At 36.2% G+C, this 20,555-nt stretch overlaps 3 protein-coding genes across 4 annotated transcripts; 2 read left to right on the top strand and 1 right to left on the bottom strand.

Moving 5' to 3' along the window:
- Positions 1-265: 265 nt before the first annotated feature.
- Positions 266-3,549, bottom strand: LOC117631833 (F-box protein FBW2-like). Of its 2 annotated transcripts, none has more exons than XM_034365152.1 (3): positions 3,320-3,549; positions 2,643-2,961; positions 266-1,151 (listed from the first exon to the last, which is right to left on the bottom strand). In XM_034365152.1, exons 2-3 carry the CDS (start codon positions 2,948-2,950, stop codon positions 509-511), a joined length of 951 nt encoding a protein of 316 aa, XP_034221043.1. In that variant the 5' UTR covers positions 2,951-2,961; positions 3,320-3,549; the 3' UTR covers positions 266-508. The 2 variants fall into 2 exon arrangements, with proteins under 2 accessions (XP_034221043.1, XP_034221042.1); XM_034365151.1 differs by having other exon boundaries at positions 2,643-2,958; positions 3,320-3,546.
- A 6,872-nt stretch (positions 3,550-10,421) lies between these two features.
- Positions 10,422-11,398, top strand: LOC117632000 (EPIDERMAL PATTERNING FACTOR-like protein 1). The gene is made up of 2 exons (XM_034365359.1): positions 10,422-10,798; positions 10,919-11,398. The coding sequence occupies exons 1-2, from the start codon at positions 10,676-10,678 to the stop codon at positions 11,171-11,173; spliced, it is 378 nt and encodes a 125-aa protein (XP_034221250.1). The 5' UTR covers positions 10,422-10,675; the 3' UTR covers positions 11,174-11,398.
- Positions 11,399-15,789: 4,391 nt separating this feature from the next.
- LOC117631543 (haloacid dehalogenase-like hydrolase domain-containing protein At4g39970) lies at positions 15,790-18,842 on the top strand. The gene is made up of 11 exons (XM_034364771.1): positions 15,790-16,248; positions 16,355-16,448; positions 16,741-16,785; positions 16,883-16,933; positions 17,163-17,237; positions 17,338-17,371; positions 17,758-17,813; positions 17,898-17,957; positions 18,220-18,279; positions 18,412-18,458; positions 18,542-18,842. Exons 1-11 carry the CDS (start codon positions 15,899-15,901, stop codon positions 18,588-18,590), a joined length of 921 nt encoding a protein of 306 aa, XP_034220662.1. The 5' UTR covers positions 15,790-15,898; the 3' UTR covers positions 18,591-18,842.
- The last annotated feature ends 1,713 nt before the right edge of the window (positions 18,843-20,555 follow it).

The raw sequence follows: 20,555 nt of genomic DNA, 5'->3' as shown, positions 1-20,555 counted from the left end.
TATAGCTGTAATCGGTGGACCACTAATTTTGAAAGGAAAGGGCCAACGAATAGTATTTTATCCAAAAATAAGGACCAAAAAAATGGAGATGTTTTTCTGGTAGAATAACCATTTCAGCTTAAACAGTCATCCCAGCTTATTCATGGTAGTATTTGAACTTCAATCAGGTAACCCGTGTGATTTTCAGTGCCCTTTAGATCAATGGGATGACTGCATCTTATTGTGAAATCCGAAACTCTCAACTACCCTCAATCAACTGGTATACTTTTAAAACGACATAAACAAAGCCTTTTTATTTATATGAGAAATAGATACAAAGCCTCACAAGTTTCACTTGGATTGATATGCAAACAACAGAGTACAACATGGTTATACTTATGCAGAAACACACACGCTGAAATATTAGTGGCTGCTAATTACTGGGAAAAACAACATTTCTTACACAGGGTTCAAGTAGTTTTTCACCTCTAACCTCCACTGGAAACCCCACCACACTCCAGCAGAGAATTCAAGGAGATAGGGGCCAGTCGAACCCACCATTGTCAAGATAAAAACCATCATAGAACCTCATTTCTACATCCTCCATACTTTGGTCGTCTTCCCAAGCTTCATCTAACATCTCTTCGTCAAAATCGTCATCCATTACACTGGCGACGAAGTCCCAAGCTAAGTAGCCAGAAGAAACTGAGTAGTTTGAACATTCATCCCAGCCCTCATTGTCTGAACCTGGTCCAATCACCTTCAGTCCTGAGAATTTCTTGACAAACCTTTCATCAAGCTTTACACTATAGCACCCTCGCACATCTAATAACTGGAGCTCAGGGCACTTCAAGAGTATCTGGCACACAGCTTCTGTACTAATACGGAGGTAGAGTATCTCAAGGTGATTGAGTTTTGGCATTGTGGCTGCTATTGCAAGGGCCTCGTCATCTTGAGAGACCTTGTCAAGTACCTCCCATCCGTACATACATCTCTGCAACTTTCTGAGATGTTTGCAGTGCTTTCCAATTGCCTCAAGTGCAGGACCTCCAATAGTTTTGCAGTAGCTTACATCCAAGTAAGTTAGGGTAGAGAGCCTTGCAGCAATCTGTTCCACTATCAAATCACTTATTTCACTTCTTGGCAGCCGCAATGTCCGAAGAGAATTGGCACTAGCAAACAGAATTTTTTGTCTTAGAGAAAAAAAAAAAATTTGTATCCGAAAAATAAAATATAACCAGCATGACCAAATCAACAGTTAATCTGTTTTAATCAATAAGAATAAGATAGTTAGCTGCACACACTTTCTAGTTCTCAACAAAATTTGAGACCTTATCTTTGTTTAAACAAACTTGTTATCGATCTAGAAGCTTGTAGCTCTTGAGCTTTTCAAGGTTGGCTACTAACTAACCTTATTTATAAAAGCTAGTGCTCCAATGTTTCATGTATGAGCTAGTCGTGTGTCATATAAAAGAAGTGAGGTTCTTGAGGCTTGGTGTGGTTGTGAGGTGTTCCGCGTTATGCATGCTTGGTCTTTTTGTATTTATATAGTGCATAGCATTTTGGAATAGTTAATGTTGTGGTTCAACCCACAGATTACTATCTTCCTAACGTAGCTGCATGATCATATTCCATGGTTTCACAAAAACAAGATTTACATTAGAACATTGAATTATCGTCAGATCTTGCTTTTCAATGGACAAGAGCACATTTTCTAATAACTGCAGCTTCCTGTCATTTCTGTTTCAAAAGATTTTTTGCCATTAAATTTCTGAATTTGATTTTGCAGCTAATCAATCTCGATCTAGGGCAAGATGGGTAATTACCCATGGGCCAAGTCAACTACAACTTTGAATATAACAAAGTGCAAACAATACATAATACAAATGCATACAAACAAGGATTGATATTACCACTAAAAACACACTAGCACACATACATGGGGACACCTCAACATTACATCAAAATTCAAGCACTTTTAGAAAGCCTTCTCACACAGTTGGACACTCACAACATTATACCTCACTTCTTATACATATCACACACTACTTCTCTCATACAGTACATGAATGGTGCATCAGTTCCTATATATAAATGAGGAGATTGATTATGTGTCCACCTTAGAGGCTGTGCAATCATCTAAGTTGTGGACTATTCAATATTATTCAAACATAGTTAAGGAAAATGCTAAATATACCCCAAATCTCGCAAAACCTTTTGCTCCATCACAAGCCTATATATGTGGCACATTGTGCAAGTCACTCACACTCAACCCATGCATGTATGCATACCGTGAAACTGGATGGGAAAACAAAGGTATGCCACATCACGGAATAAATAAATCTATAAAGGGTCCATTTGGATTGAATGGCTTAAAAGAAAGGAAATTGATTTGACAGGAAGACTAGATTAGTTTGCGAAGCTATAATCGCAGTAAATGTAACATATATTTGAAATGTATTTGAAATTTGAAATAACAGAGGGAATAAAGTTGAAATGAACTCAAATTATATACAACCAATGATTTAAAAACCATATGTTCTTTTCTTTTTCTTCTCATACAAATATAAACATTTATGATCACTACCATATTAAACAAATGCGGCTAATCACAAAATGGTAACTGAAAGCAGGTAATGATAATGTGATGTTGTTGCACTTACTGGTCAGCAATAAAGGAAAAACTCTGGTCATTGGGAAGGCCAGCAACGCAGAGTTTGCGGAGTGAACCCGAGCTTCTTAAAACCAGCATTTGAAGCATTCGTGTAATGGTCTCTGGCGTCCGAAATTTACTCCATTCCATAATGTCTACCTCCTGCCAGCAGTAAGGCCCAGCCACTGCTCTTCCCCATGACTTGCAGACCCTTGGGATTACAGTAAGCGTCTCTTGGAGTGGTAGTTTCCTAAATATGAGCCCAAGGGCATCAGGTATAAGCTCGTCCCAACTCCGGAACTCATTCTCCTCCTCCATTTAATTTCCTTCTTGCAAGAAAGAAAGCTACTTTGAAGAACTCGCCAAAAAACCAAATCTCTATATGCATAAAAAAGAACAAATTCGCACACACTGATAAAAGATCTGCTACGATTAGACATACCCAGCATCAAAAGACTCAGAAAAAATGTGTTTTTCACAACCCACCACCACATGACATAGAATAGACCAAATAAGAAACCAAGAAAATCCCAAAAGGCAAGTACCAATTGCATGAATGCGTCAGGATCAATTAGAAAAGATACAATTCATTAAACAATTAAGCCTAAATTTGGAAAAAAAAAAATCAATCAATCAATCAATCAGGCGAAATAGAAATGGGACCAAAAAAATAGAATAGAAGATTACCTGTTATGGGATTTCTTGGATCTGCAAAGGCGCCAGTTTATCTTTCTGTGAGGACTGAGATTATGGTTTTGTGTATGAGTGCCAGAGAGAGAGAGAGAGAAGAGGGGGGTGGGGGGGCGTGTTGTGTTCAGGGCCAGATTGAATTATGAAGCAGAGGTGAAGCTTTATCGAGTGTTTTATAAAAGCAAAAAGAAAGAAGAAAAAGGAGGAGAAGGACACTTACCAGAAAAAGGAGTGAGGGTGAGACGAGACGAGGAAAAAGAAAACGTGAAACCGAAGTTAATAATTGATACCCGACCTTTTTATTTACAATAATAAGGAGATTGTAATTTAAGTTGTTCGTAATATTTACTTGTGTATTCGAGATTTTTTGTTCGATTTTCCCTCTCTTCAATATCGTTTGTATGTTTTTTTTTTTTTAAAATTCATATGCAATAAAGTGATCTCGGAGTAGTTTCCTCTTGGCCAAGAAAACCATTATAAGCTGACATTGTTTTACCTAACATAGTTGGTACACCCAGCCCCAAGGTCTCCTCACATGGCATGCTCTTAGGACTTAAACTACCACCCTCTCTCTTCATGACACTTGTCCTTGTAACTTTGTCAATTTTCACCATTCATAGTAGGTCAAATTGGACAAATGGTCTCTCTACTTTTTGAATTGTTTGTCCTTGTAATTTTGTTCCGTTTGCACTTAGTCCAATCCGTCAACTAAGGTAATTTTTTTTCCATCTAGTTTTAGGCAAAAAGTCAGTTTTGTTTTCTGTAATTTGTCAATTTTTCCACTTTGATCTCTGTCATTTTAATTTTGGCAATTTAACCCTTATAATTTGATATCTTCGCAATTCAAGGACACATCCCAAATTATGTCAAATTTCTTCAAATTTCGTCCAAAATGCCCCAACACATCAACACTTACTTATTCTGTCACAAAATTGGACGGAAATTTGGTCGTGTCCTTGAATTGTAGGGATTTCAAACTACGAGGTTGAAATTGCTAGAATTGAAACTATATGGACTGAAGTGGAAAATCCGACAAACTACAAGAAAAAAATTTCCTTTCCAGGGACCAAAATTGATCTTTTCCCCTAGTTTTATGCACATCTTCTCATTTGAAAACCTTAAGCTTGATTTATTTGTTTTTGCTTAACCTTAGCTTTGGCGTTTAAAAAAAAATATATTATTTTGGAATTCTAAATCGATTTATGATTTTGATTTTCATGCTCATATGATGTAGTGTTGAACTTCTAGAATTTCTTAGGGTTTGATATTAAAAATTTGAGAATTGTTTGATTCAAGGTTTTAAAATTAAATTTAAAGTTATCATGAATGTTGCTTTCGCCATTTGTAAGTAAAACCCATGAATATAAACAAGTTATTTAAAAAGATTTCAAGAGTTTTAGAGAAAGGGGAAAAAAAAAACCATAGATTTCTTGACTGCCTCATATGTTGAAATAGAAACTTTTGAAATTTGATTTCTCTGACTATATTTATCAATCCTTAAAAATATTTTATTATTTGAAAGTTAATGTTACTAGTTGTGAGTATCCTCCAGATATGGATATAGCCAAGTTGACCAGAGAGAATGTACTCTCCATTTTGCATCCAAGTTCGAATCTCTCTCTCCGTAGTTTAGATTAAATTAAAGTAGAATATCGCTTGTATAAAAAGTAAAATAAAAATTATGGAGTACCCCCACTGGTGCAATTAAACAAAAGTCTTTCAACAAAGGTCAAACTAAAACCAAGAAGCCTAGTTTAGTTTCTTCACTGTGCACGTTTCCTTTTTCTTTCTTTTTTCTGCCTGGTCCAAAACGCTCGTTTTGGCAAGGAAATTTTAAAAACAAATAGGCGCAACTTGCTGCACAGTGCTGCAGAACAAACATAAAGCCTCTTTGAGGCAATACATCAAGCACATGGTGGGCGCACTAGCGAAGCTGCAGAGGGTATATTTTTTTCATCTATAATGAATTTTCTAGCCATAGAAGGTGTAGCTATACCTCCTTGCGCCTCTGTAAATCCACTAATGAGTACCTCTATAATTTTGTATGCTAAAATATAGTTTTTCGAACTCAAAGCTAAACTTGGGCATCATGTGTTTGACATGGAAAGTCTAAATTATGTTCAACTTGAAAGCCATCGCCTCATTTGTAAGATTGGACTAGTAGTGGTAACAAAATGAAACGCAAAAAATAAAACTACATGGATGAAAGTGAAATTTCAAAACTACAAGGCCGATTACTGCAATTTGGCCTTCATATCATGCTCATGCCGTGTTACCAAGTGTCTACACTATTGTGTTGCAGTACTCATATGAGCCTTGTAGACACAATGGTATATACACCTGGATGTAGGTAAGATGTACTCTTATTAAAAGATTTTTGGCTAACACTACACCACTATCCCTTTATTTCACATGATCCTTCTTTTGTATAGAATTTTTGACATAAAAGTCATGTTTGGTCACTTCAAAGTAAAGAGAAACTTATATTAATACTATAGTTTAAAGTATAAACTCGTTTTCCACTTATATTATAACTCTGTTTAAATCTAGTTTTTTTGTACATGGGCCTAAAAGAATGGGTGCCCTTTAAAGATGGCGGCAATTGGAGAGAGAAGAGCAATTTGAGCCTAAAAACTACTTCAAGGATCACACTAGGGGCTTAGGAAAATTGCAGAGCTCGAACTCTTCAAGTCAAGAGAGGATTTGACCCACTGAGGGAGCATAGTAAAGGGAAGCTTGCTTACTTAATGCTTGCATTTCAAAGGGAAGAGCTTGACCGCACGAACGGACCAAAGAATTATTTGCCCCGTCGAGGGAGCAAACAACAAGGGTAAAAGGCTTACTTGCCTCATCGAGAGAGCAAGATTTAGAGGCCGATCGAGGATCACATTTTCCACCGCTCATTTTGACCAATCACAGGTGAAAGCATATGGAGGAAGCCACAAAGCTAATTGGACGCGTGTCAGAGCACATCCAGGACTGTTGTCTCAGCCAGAGGAATACAAAGTCTATAAATGGAAGCAAAATTGAAGAAATAAGAGTCCAACACCGATCAAACAAATCAAGCTCAATGACTGCTCAATTGCACCCTTTTATCTTTTGTCATGTAGTTTGTTGATGCGAAAAAGTGGTTCGGCACGTGTTTCACCAACTTAGTGATATTATGCCTTCGGCAGGTGTCTAATTTCAGAAGGGTAAGTACCTGTAAAAGGACACGTTCGGTAAGACCTTGGGATACCGGTGTGGTACCGGCCGAAGGCTCTCCGATGCTTTAGTAAGTACGGTTTTAGTAATGTTAGCTGACAGATCAAGCGGTAGCGTACCGTTGGTTTCATCCCTTTCCTTTTGAGGATAGGGGTCTTCTTATATAGGCCTTGGGAGGCGTGCACTATACTCATATTTCCGATGTGGGACTGTAGAAGCGGATTGTGAGCATGACACGTGTCCGGTAGAGTAATGATTAAAAAGGAAACGATCGGTAGGCACCATGTCGAAAGTCATCCATGATTAATAACGATCATGTCCACGTGTTCGGAGGTCATAGGTCGTTTATTCCGGGTATAAACATAGTTCATAGTTTTTAATGTTTTTCCCTAGAAATTAATGTAACTTTTGTTAAAAGTGACTCAGGAAGGGTTCTGAGTTCTTGGGAATTCATTATTTCAATCATTCATTTCTTATATCAACAAGGTTTTCTTTGTTTGTCGTTTATAAAGTTATGAGAGCAACATTCAATTCATCCAAATTCCAAAAGATATCGTATTTTTAAGTTGTTTGACACCACTGAGCTACCGAGTCCATTGCCACCACTAAGTTACCGAGCTCGGTGAGACTATTTCACCAGACGCTCATTCCAAAGGTCTTGTAGTCGAGGCCTAAAACCTTACAGCCTAGAATCTATTCCTATCTCGGCCACTGTCGCTTGAAAGAAGTCAAGATATCAATGCATTCACCACTCACTCGGTCGTGGTGGTCTTGATACGCTGTGCACATCCACACCAAGAAGGACGTTTTTTTTTTTTTACCTAGCCTGATCGGCCCGCTTGATTATTTTATTCTGAGATAATTAACACATGGCCGAACAGATTCAAAGGCCAACAACACACGAGAATTTAATATATCGTTCCGACTTAGGTAAAACATTGCGAGCATGGTGGTGGATCATTTGGGTGACGGTTCTGTGTTCATCTCTTGCCAAAGTCATTTCTTATGCCTGCAGGTCTCTCATACATGTTACAAAGCTGGGAACAATACGACGGTAGATAGATGGTACCACATTTGAACGCCCCTGCCAAGGAACATGCATGCCAACTGACATTTACATGCATGCAGCTTTCAGACTCAGAGAGTCTCAGACTTCCATATTTATATCGAGTGGTTCCTTATACCTTTCTTCTCAAACAAATCTAACCAATTACTCAGAAATCTGGAGAAAGGTTTGGGGAGTCCCGCTTACTGTATGATTTCAAATTGAGAAGGCAGTCATCCATCTCATCACCACCGTTAATAGATGAGTGTATATATATATATATCACTGCACGATCAAATTCACAGATCTCACAAGAAGTAGCCATCTACTCCATGACACTCAAGAATGGTACTTTTTTTTTAATTGGCTCAAGAATAGTAAGTACTTGAACAATCTCTAACTTTAATTTTGTTAACCACACATGCTATTGCTATTGTTATGAATTTGTAATCAATTAGACATTAACTATGTATGTACATATAAAATTTGTAATGAAATATTGTTACACCTTTTTCTTTCAAATCATAGGAGAAGGAAGGCAATAATCAAATTCTTGATTATTCTTGATGCGAGTGTGAAAGTAAGTGTTCTACCATTGAAGTCAAAGAAATTCACGTTAGCGTCATATAAAGCAATACTTAGATTCTTTAAAAAAGAATTTCTTATTAGTATGTACTTAGTTCTTAACATGACATTTCTTTTCCAAAAACATTATAAATAAATAAAAAGAAGAAGAAACAATTCAGAGAGAGAGAGAGTTTTGAGGGTTGCAGAAGATTATGCTCTGAAAATATAGTATAGAACTGAATACTACTGATAAGAAAACTGAGTAAGAAAGTAAGAAGAAACCATATTTACTCTTTTTGATGATGATCAGCTTTAAAGGTTAACCTCAAAAACCAAAACTGCATGCCAGACATTTTCAAACCCTTTTCTTTCCCTCAATATGAAAAAGGCGTTACGTTGGGTCTCTCTCTCTCTCTCTCTCTCTCTCTCGTCTGTCTGCAACTTCACTGAATCACTGTCAATGATCTGCAGCTGGCAGCTGGCAGCGAGCTTGACTATTTGTGATCCGTAACTTAGAATCACGGCAACTAAATCAGGAAAAGTAAATAGGGGGATGGTGAAAAAAAAAACAGAGAGGAAGACCCTGGCATGGCAGAGCCACTGGATCATTCAATTCTTCACCAGCTAAAAGCCACAGAAACGTCTTGCTTTTCATGCACAATGCTTCACGAAATCTCTGTTTATTTCAATTTTGAAGATCATCTGTCAGAGATTAGAATATATTTTCTTGGAGAATAAATTTTTTTTCCGGTTACAGTTTTCTTGGTAAATTTGTTAACTTTTATTTGTCAAACATTAAATTTGACTTGTAAGCAATGGTCTCAGATTCAAAAAAAAAAAAATATATATATATATATATATATATATAGCCCTAACAAAAAAACTATAGACTACTTGCCCTTATAATTTAGACTATCATTTGTATTTTTTTTTTTAATAATTCATTAAATGAGATTAACAAAAGAAAATTGCAGTAGAGAGGCCTAATACTAAGCTAGGGTTGAATAAAACTCGACGATGTTCCCCAGTTCGACCCTCTACAATTAATGGGCCTTTTCATGTAAAAATTGCAATGACCACAGGCCCAAACAAGGACAGCAACTCAATCAAACTACAATTTAAGCCCTGACAAAATTCTGACAAAGAGAAAAGAGGCACAACCAAAAACCAGTAAAACAGTAAAACAGTAAAGAGACCCTGCCGCCAGAGGAAGTTTCCTCCACAACGACATGTGGAGGTATAGACCAACATGGAAAAAGCCATGATTGCACTGCGGTAACAGCAGCATAGTCCGAGAAACGCCAAAAGACAAAAACACCAAAGCCAAAAGTTAGAAGGCAACCTAGTTCATAAAAGGTTTGTAACTCAAATGGTTAAGTATTTCGTGTTTGAACTGGTTCGATTTAATTAAACCGTTAATCTTATAATCTTATGGTTAACAGTTTGTAGGTTCGATTTAATGAGATAAAGAGAGAAAGACAAAAAGATAGACAGATCCGATTCATTTAAACCGCTAATCTTATAATGATTCAAAATGTGTAGTGTAGCCCTACTTACATTTCCATGTGTCTTTTGTTTGTATTACCAACTCTTTTAATCTTATTCTTTTATTAGTGTGTACTTGCCTAAAAGATAAAAAAAAAAACAAGATTGGTCTAGTTTTTGTTTTCTATTTAGTTGACTAGTCAACAAGGTTGCATCATAAAGACAAATTAAATGTAAAGGGGTGGATACTATAGAGAATATGTGCTACAGACTCACCAAAAAAAAAAAAAAAACACTGCTTTCTTCCTTTTCTTTTTTGAAAGGAGGTATTCTTACTTCTTGTAAATCACAATTTGACATATATGCAAAAATAATTCTTTAAAAACACTTAAAATAAAATCTTTACACATATATATATAAACCTGTAATTGGCAGAAAAGTAAAAGCTATTACTTCCAAAAAGAGATGCAAGTATTTTCCTTAAAAAAATTTCATTCAATCTAAAAGGGAGGAACCCTATAATAAGTTATTAAAGTCATAGGTTTTGTTGAATAACATTACCTGGACAAAATCATATCAGCCCCTCACCATAGGATTACTATTACAATGGCAACTGCAGTCAAACCTCATTGACTGCTTGAATGAGGAGCGAACCAGATTCATTGGATGTTCAATGTAACCAGTAATTAATAACTCTACTGCCTCCTCTTTGATTCCTTGGTTTTTACAACAGTAAATTTGCTGCAGATAAGGCAGACTTTAGACTTGTACAACAGTAAACTTGTTTTCCTTTTTCGTATTGTTCCTTTCACTCTTCTGCTCCCCTTCTGCATCTCTCTCTCTCTCTCTCTCTCTCACAGACCACACCACCATTTATTCACCTCCTGTTCCTCCCTTCCTTTTATCCAACCCCTACACAGATTTAACCCTAAACCTCTCTCTCTCTCTCTCTCTCTCTCTCTCTTGCTTCTTGGGTCTTTACTGTTTTTTTTTTTTAATTTTCATTTTGAAGGCTTCTGTTTGAATTTGGTGGATGACTTCATGGTGACAGGATGTGCATTTTCACCACCATGAATAATCCACTTAATCTTCTCTTCAAAGCCACCAGAGCCATTATGCTTCTGCATTTTCTTCTTCTCTCTCCAGCCTCTTGTTTTAGCACTCATTCTCTCCGGGTAAGAACAAATTATTTAACCCTTCAAGTTCAACTAATCTTCAATTTACTACAAAATATATTTTCTAATTTGCTTGATTAAATTGCAAATTATGATGTTCTTGTTGTGCTCATTCTGCAGGACCTTTTATTTGAGGAGAAAACCAGGCTGGGATCCACGCCGCCCAGCTGCCACAACAAGTGCAACCAGTGCCATCCATGCATGGCGGTCCAGGTGCCTACAATACCCAGCCACGATCGGGTCGAACCGGACATGACCCGATCCTTCCCAATGATGTTCTTCGACCCATCTCATCCGGGTACCAACAACAAGTACTCCAATTACAAGCCTCTGGGTTGGAAATGCCACTGTGGTGATCACTTCTTCAACCCTTGAGCTAGTTCAAGTTCCATGGGGAAATTTCATGTCAAAATGGAGCTGGGTTTCGTTTAGATTTGTAAACTACAATTGATTTGTGATTTTTCAGTTGTGATTTGGGATTTTGTAATTTTGTTTCAGGGGAGAGGGCATTAATTCTTTATAAACAAATAGGAGAAAAACTTGTATATCACGGAAATAACACTGTTTTGTTATTTTCAATAAATTTTATTTGAACGTGTGTGATAATTTTTTCACACGACGAAACATAAATATTTGAGAATAGCAAAACAATGTTATCCCATATACACGTTCTTATCCACAAACAAGCTTGTTGTCACCGTTAAATCTCTACACTTAGATATATTATATTATACAATGTACATAAATTTGTAACAAACTTCTGAATCCTGATCTTGCTTTTGGCGTGCTTTCATTTCTGCGATGAGCTTTTCCTGTCTTCTTTATTTTATTTCTTTTCTAAATTCAATTATTCTGTATTGGTCCTTATATTTGACTATGGAAAAATAATTAATTTGGCATTATTACAAATGTCACCTAGATATTTTTATATATATAAATAATAGTAAAAAATTAAATTAATTTATAAGTAAAAGGAATTCAAAATGACAAATTTCATCAAAATAATCACAAAATAAAAGAAAAATAAATGCCACCGAGCTGAAATTATGAACCACAAAATAATTGCAAGACCTGTGAACAGCTTTTATGAAATTTATTTAAAATATTATTTTTGGATTTTCCTTATCTCTTGGGGGTACATGGCCCATCACCATATATACGATACATCACTCTCTGCTCCACTGGTCCACTCTCGTATCTTTTGGTTACTGTAACAATCTCCATCAAACTGACCAAAATGCCTCAGCATTCAAGATCTGATGTGTGACAGTTGAAGGTTATTTTGGTGATTATAATAAATTTTTATTTTTTTTATTTAATTTTTTTCTGCGCCCTAGCAACTTTCTCCTGCATCTGCACAACGCAACCGTACCCTAGCTAGAGCTAGCTATGCAGAAGTTTTGATGCCAACCTTGTGGTTTGTTTGTTCCCTAAATTCTAGAATTGGAGACAATAGGCTAAAAGGCCTTGTCCAAGTCAGGTTTTCAAGCAATGCCAAACAGATTGTAGGTCAATTGACAAGGGTCAACTGACTGGCCTGCGTAAAGAGTATCCAATAATGTGGGAAATTAAGGGGGTGTTTGATATCTTATTCAAATAGGGAATTCAAAAATTTTGATTTTTCTTTTAAGAAAAGGAGTTCTTAAATATATTTTTAAGATTCAAAAACTTGTTTAGTATGCAACTTGAAAACTGTTTTCAAAGTTTAAAATTTTGAGAACTTGTGAGTTGTTAGAAAAAAACTGAAAAACAAATATTTTTTGTTTTTAATGATTGGAGTGTTTTTTAGTTGTTCTTGAGTTTGAGTTTTTAAAAATAGGACTGCCAAATAGGTTTTCTTTGTTTTGGACTCAAATTCTGTTTTTGAGTTTAAAAAGTTGAATACCAAACAGGTCCTAATGTTTTCTTTTCTTTTCTTTTTTGGCTCCACAAGAATGTCATCCATACATCGCCTTCTCAAAGATGCCTCCATGTAATGATTTTGTGAAAGTTAATGTGAATGCCTCTTGGAAGCAAGGTATGGATGTGGGTAGTGTGGGGGTCATAATTCGAAGAACCGATGGGTCTTTTCTGGCAAGTTTCTCAGGCCTAACCAATGCATCCTCCTCAATTGATGCTGAGACTTCGTCAATATTGGAAGGCTGCAAGTTTGCTCTTCACGAGGGATTGAATAATGTGATAATCGAATTCGACTCACGTGAGGCGATTTCTAGTGTTCATGGAAGCATTGCAAGAGGGAGGTGGCAATTATACCCTCTTCTCAAAACCATTCAATAGTTCTTTAGTAATTTTCATCAATGTTATTGGTCCTGGATTCCCAGAACCGCCAACTTGGCAGCTGATCACTTGGCCAAGCTATCTTCCTCGAGGATACTCACTTTTGTCTGGGTTAACCGACCCCCATCCTCTCTGACAGACATTCTAAACAAGAATGACCTACCATGCCTACCGCCACAAAATGGTTAGACTGATGCTGGTAGGTTTGTGACGACTTAAGGCTTTTTGAAGTAGCGTCTCTTTCTTTCCAATCTGTATCCACAAGCTATGTTCACTTTTGATGTTTCATTTGCATGTAGTCCCCTGTCATTGGACTCCTGCTTGTTTATATTTGGTGCTTTGTTTGCACCCTGGTTTTATTCAAGTACCAGTTTCTCAAAACCAAACAAAAAAATGTTCATAGGTTACAAACTAGATTCATAAATACCCTTTGTGCCAAATTTAGCTAGAATAACAAGCTCAATAACACTCTAGAGCTGCAACATTGTATAGGATTTGGTAACATGACATGAACACACACAAAAAATTGAGTGTTCAAGTTGATAACAAATAAACTCGTGAAAAAAATTGTTTTATTTTATTCATTAAGCTCTTACTTCTATAATTTGTGTTGAAATTTGAGTAGGAAAAGTTAGTCCCATATTGAAAAACCACAACTTTCCTTCACTCTTTATAATAGTTGAGATCCTAAACCTCTGCGTCGTGTTATTTTTTTTGGGTCAAGGGAATGAACATTTTATTACCATAGAGAGTTACATAAAAGCCTAATACAAAAGTCAGAAAATAAAAAACAATGGCTCAACCAAACAAAATTAAAGCCCAATCCAAAATACAAATAATTTAGGCCCAAAACACAAACTCTAGAATCAAACCTTAGAAACAACAAGCATTCGCCGCCGCCACCTGATCTGCCACCAGAAGAAGAAGAAGGTTCAAGGAAACCAACAAAGGGGATCTGTAAAGCGTGGGATTGGGGAAACAAGCCATCAACATGCATCATGTTCAAGCAATCCAGGTTAAAATTGACCATTAAACTACAGAGTCCACACCTCCATATCAAGATCTTAGATATGAGGATGGGTTGTAGGGGAGAAACAACAGCATCAAACCAGTAGACAACCAAGAAAATACTAGGGAAAGAGGAGGATTTTAGGGTTTGAGTTTTCGTGGAAGGGGGAGAGAAATGGACTGATGAGGGGTGAGTGTATGAGAGAAAAATAAGGTAAGAGAGGTGTAATGGTTGAATAGTAGTGGTGGAGGAGATGTGGAGGAGATCTAGGCCTACATTTGGAAAATCAAAAGAGGTAGGGCAAACCAAAACAAACAGAAAAAAGAGAGAAAGAAAAGTCACACCAGAGGTGGCAGAGGTGCTACCTCGAAGGGCGGCGGCACAGCCACCAACTGCTCAGAAGAGGGTGGTGCGAAGAAAAAAAGTTCTAGAGAGAAGGAGAAGCCTCTCTCTCTAAAGCTCTCTCAATGGCCAGTTCGGTTTGATTGTGTGTCATGTTATTATCCATCATTTTAACAGATTGTGTTCAGGCTTGGGTTTTTCCACTTGTTAGCTTAACGAATCATGTTCATGGTTGAATCTTTCCGCTCATTAAGTTTTGCTTTAAGATGGAATAAAAAACAGACATACATTACATAAACAAATAAAAACACTGTTGTCGACACATTTATGTGATCAAATGGTATCGGGCACATAAGAAGCCCACATCCCAGAAAGAGGTCACTGCAAAAGAAAATTGATTCATAACCAATTTTAATGAAAGTTTTGTCAGGATGCGAAAAAAGAAAGGCCATATTCATTAATTTGCGAATTTGAAGACTAGAATGACAATTTTGGCTTATTATCACAAAACGTCCCTAAGGTTTACGAAACTATCAGATTGCATCCTTAATGTTTTTTTGTGTCACTTATGGTCCTCAAGGTTAGTATGTGCAATCACAAATGGTCCCTGCCGTTAGATTCTATCAAAAACTCTGTTAGTTTGCTGACGTGGCATACATATATATCACAAAACATCCATGAAGTTTACAAACTTATCACAAATGGTCCCTATGAAATTTTTTTTATTTTTTAATTTAAAATTCATAAAATTTTGGTTTTCTTTTTAAAATTATTATAAATAAAAAAATCATTTATAGAAGGACTTTAATCTTGAGGACCATTTATGAACCCTAAACCTTTAATTTTTTTCATTTTTAAATTTTATGAATTTTAAATTATTTTTTAAAAACTTCATTAGTCTGTTGATGTGGCATATATATGAAGCCAACATCTACAATAATATAGTGTCACATGTATTTAAAATTTAATATATATTTTAAAATGATTATAATTCATAAAATTTTAAAAAGAAAACAAAAACTTTATTAATTTTAAATTTTAAAAAAAATTCATAAGGACCATTTGTAATAGGTGTGTGAACCTCAAGGATGTTTTGTGATATACATATATGCCACGTCAGCAAACTAACAGAGTTTTTGACGGAACCTAACGGCAGAGACCATTTGTGATCATGCATACTAACATTGAGGACCACGAATGACAAAAAAAAAAAAAAATTAAGAATGCAATCTGATAATTTCGTAAACCTTAGAAATGTTTTGTGATAATAAGCCAACAATTTTTAAAAACTTCTGGAACCACTTGCGATAAAACTTGTTTCTTATTTACTCCGAATAGTTTTGAAAGGCGAAAAAAAGCAAAGTAAAATTTGAAGGGTTCATAACGGTCGTGCTTCACCCGCTAAAATACGACGACAGCCCAAAGCCACAGGAACCCAACCCAAACCAAACCAGAACCCAAGCCAGCCAGCCATGGCATGCACGATACCTCTCTCTCCTTCCTCCTCCTCTTCTTCTTTTCTACTCTCCCACACAACCATTTTCCGTTTCAGAAGCCCCAGACATCTTTCGACCTCCTCCTCACGAAGACGACTCTCAGTCTCAGTCTCTGCTTCGTCTTCTTCTTCTCTCCAAGCTCTGATTTTCGACTGCGACGGGGTAATCCTCGAGTCTGAGCACTTGCACCGCCAAGCTTACAACGAGGCCTTCGCGCACTTCAATGTTCGTTGCTCTTCCTCTGCCTCTCAGCCCCTCAATTGGGACCTCCACTTCTACGATCAGCTCCAGAACCAAATCGGCGGTGGAAAACCCAAAATGCGATGGTCCCTTTCTCTCTCCTCTTTTTTTCTCTTCTAGATGTTCTAAAAAGATTTAAAATTTGGGTTTTTTTTTTCCTTTAATTAAATTGGGGTTTTTGGATTATTTTAGGTACTTTAAGGAGCATGGGTGGCCGTCATCCACGATCTTCGAGAAGCCTCCGGAAGATGATGAGGGCCGGGCCAAGATCATCGATACTCTTCAGGTTTTTAATTTGCTTCTTCCGGTTGTTTGGCTTCTGAGAAAATGAAAGAAAAGTATGTCATTTTGCAAATTGAGTGTCAACGTATTTTTACCCCATTTTTAGTTGCTAAAATCTTGGCATACTATTTCGTTTTAAACTAAGTAGAAAGTTTTCAGCTTATCTTAGAAAATCACACTGTCACTGCACAGAGGTTGCAGTGCTTGAGAGATATCCTTTCTTCATCAATTTTTTGCAATCTGAAATTTTGGACATACTTTTTTCGCAGTATGTTGATCCTTTTATGGTCTTGTAGGATTGGAAAACTGAAAGGTACAAAGAAATTATCAAATCCGGAACTGTAAGGAGACATTTATACTTGCTGCATTGTTGTTTTCTGTATTTTCTTATCACTGTCAGTTATGTTGAATAGATTGTTCTGTATTCTTTTGTACTAGGTGGAACCGAGACCAGGAGTTTTAAGATTAATGGACGAGGCTAAGGCTGCTGTAAGCTAATATTACCCTTGAAAATTCAATTTCTTTTCACGGTACTTTAAGTCCACCTAATTTATATGTATTTCCTTGATCAACAGCTTAGTTTTATGGGCATCTCTTTACATCTTATGTATGGATTTCTTTATGATTTGTTTCTCTTCCACTTTGTTTAGTATCTGTTCTGTTGCATTGGAGCGCAATTTTTATGCTTGTAAGAGTGATTCTCTCTCTATTGTTGTAGGGGAAAAAGCTTGCTGTTTGCTCTGCAGCAACTAAAAGTTCAGTAATATTATGTCTTGAAAACCTTATAGGAATTGTAAGCTTTTATCTCTGACATTGTTATTACAGTTAGAATTCATGTTTACTTCTTTGTTTCTTCAACGTGCGCTCATCAATTTATTTTTACCTTATTGTAGGAGCGCTTTCAAGGTCTTGATTGCTTCCTTGCTGGTATGTTGAGTACTTTGAATTGGAACATCCTTATATAATTTGTTTTGGTTGAATCTTGCATGAGACACATTGTATCTGCTTCTGCTATGTGCATAGGAGCATTTCAATTACGCATCAGTGACATGGATTAATTTTCACTCCCTCCATTGTATGATAATTTATGGTGCATCGATGCCCAAGAGCTTCTATAAATCCCATTCTGTTTATATATAAATTTAACTGCCAGTCAAGTCTTTCCCTCCATTTCTTATTGTTATTGTTCTGGTCCTTTTCATTTGTTTTAGTATTATTAAGAATAGTTGATCGAATCAGATTGAACTGGTTTTGTTTTTTTTAAAAGAAAAATTACACGTTTTAATTCATATTTCTGTGAATTTTGTTTACAGGTGATGATGTAAAGCAAAAGAAGCCTGATCCTTCAATTTATCTTACAGCTTCCAAGGTCAGTAATCTAACGTCTTAAATCTGAACCTGAAAATGTGAATGCAGTTTTACCATCAAAACCGTTACTTGTTATGCTTTACAGAAACTCGGTATCCCAGAGAAAGATTGTTTGGTTGTGGAGGACAGTGTTATTGGGCTACAGGTAAATCTTTGTTTTTCGTTTTCTTTTTCTGTAATAATCAGTTCCTCTAAGCGTTGTATTTGAAGAGGAAGATTGGAACGTTGGAGGCCATGGAATAATATTTCATGAATCAAATTGGCTTATGATTAAACAATAGTAAGAATTACTGATGCAAAGAAAACTTCAGACAATAAATCCAATTCATCTATTTTGTCATTACCCAATAAATCCAATTAACTAAACATGGTTTACTTGTTATGAGAATGAAAATTTGTCTCTGTAGGCAGCAACAAAAGCTGGGATGTCATGTGTGATTACCTACACATCTTCAACAGCTGACCAGGTGAGGCCTCTTACCCTGTAGCTTTCTTAGATGAAGGATTTCATTGAGATGATCTACAATAGCTGGCAAATGACAACCAGATAACTGCATTATGTGATGATTGAGCCTTTTCTATTTTCTATTTTCAATTAGGATTTTAAAGATGCAATAGCAATCTATCCTGACTTAAGCAATATAAGGTATGTGTGTTCTTCACGAGCGTGTAAATTCTTTTCGTTAAACTGTTCGGTGTGCTTACATACGGTTCATACAATCCTTGCAGACTGAAAGACTTGGAATTATTACTTCAAAATGCTGTCATTGCCAATTAAGAAAGTTCTTGCACTTGGATTATTAAGGAGTGAAACCATCTGCCATTGTCTTTTTGTTGAATTTTTCATTCACAAATGGCTCCATATGATGTATTCATTAACAGCTTACATGTACACAAACATTTCTACCATAAAAAGCTAAGGCTCTCTCTCACATGGACGAATCAAATTATTGATTTGGTTACCGGTTTTTCTTCTTGTAGCAATCGTATGCCTTCTGTGACAAATTAAAAGGATGCACTCTTTTTCTTATCCATCAATCGCTTTGTGATGGATGTGATGTAGAACCAAAGCATTACTTTACAGGCAAGAGAAATGGAGAGGAGCTAGAAAATAAAGAGAATAGAAGACAAGTCTGAGCAATTTAGCTTAATCACCAGCTCTTTATAGTCACTATAAAAAATAGGCTTATTTGTTGAAATACCCCATGTAGTTTCCAAATCATCTATGTTTTCCCGCTGAAGTTTTAAATGACTCAATCTCCCCCTTGAACTTCCATTCTGTGGCCAAGGTTTACCCATTCCAAAGTTCTGCATCATCTTCTTTGGTTCTATCTCACCACCACCCCACTGTACACCCCAACCAGTAGCCGCCCACAACCACCAACATTTACCCCTGCCATGCGATATCTAGTTGTCCCACCCTTCATCGAAACCACAACCCAGACACAGCTTCCTTATGAGATCCATTCAACCAATCTAACAAATATAAAAATGAACATTGATATGAAGAAAGTGGATATGAAAAAGATTTTGGCTTTTCCAACTGGGTTTGTGGGGACAGTGGGTTGGTGGAGCAGCTTCGTTGGTAGGCTGGAATTTGGAGTGGCGGCAGTGGTTATGGAGTGGTGGGAGATTGAGATGAGCAAGGATGGATCTAAAAAAGATCTTGTCTTCTGCTCCCTTTGCAGCATTGTCTTCTCTTTTCAATTTTTCATTTTCTTCTTCTTTTACGAAGAAATGGAATGGGGAGGGGAAGGTGGTTGCTGGGGGTTGGGAGGGGTTGTTGGTTTTTTAAGTTTTTTTTTTTTTTTTTTAAAATTTAATTTATTTTCAAACATTTAAAATAATTTCTCCAAGGAAAAAAATATTTATTTTAAAACTACTCATGTCATGTCAGCGGAATTAACGATTTTCATCTTAAAACTATTGAAATGGGGCAACTTTGATCATGGAATGGAAGTTTACGGGGGGAGATTGAGTTATTTAAAACGTTAGGGGGCAAACTGAGACAATTTGGAAGCAACATAGGATATTTCAACAAATAAGCCTAAAAAATAAATGCGTGTAACAATAACATCATATGATATGCTTATGATGAATGTACACAAATTATAACAGTGTATTGAGTTTAGTGTTTAATTTTTAAAGTTTGTAATTTATATATTAATGATCGTACACTTGTTAGAGTATGGGGGATTCAAGAAATTAGGTTGGCATGTCGCCTAGTGTATAAGTTTTTATTTATGATTGATATTGGAGATATTTAGTCATATGCCCATTTTTAACACTAAAACTATAAATAAATTCTACATTATTTAATTTCTACAAAAAAACCCAAAAAATGACAGCTGATTCTATTGAATTTAAATTTGATTACTAAATTACTTTGATGCCCTATTGAGTGTTTTAGACTTTTTTATGAGGTTTTAGGGTTGGGTTGGTTTTAAGAAATCAATAGTAGTTTTGTAATTTAAAAGAAGTTAAAAGCCTTTTTGTTACGTTGTAAATGGGCTTTGGGTGTGTTTAAAAAGTCAATTTCTTATAGGGTTTTTTATTTATTTTATAATTTGAGTTCCTATATTGGATATAATAATGAATCTCCCTTGATTTTTTCTAATACTTGACTAATTTGATCCAGACGATACATATCACCCAACCTGCGACATGAGAGGAAAGTATCCACTGGATTTGTATGGTTAGAATCATTTCTTGTGATACAATTATTGAGTGAGTATCACATCAT

This window comes from Prunus dulcis, chromosome 6, assembly GCF_902201215.1.
Source record: "Prunus dulcis chromosome 6, ALMONDv2, whole genome shotgun sequence".
NCBI lineage: Eukaryota > Viridiplantae > Streptophyta > Magnoliopsida > Rosales > Rosaceae > Prunus > Prunus dulcis.
This window is presented reverse-complemented; position numbering and strand designations above follow the sequence as displayed.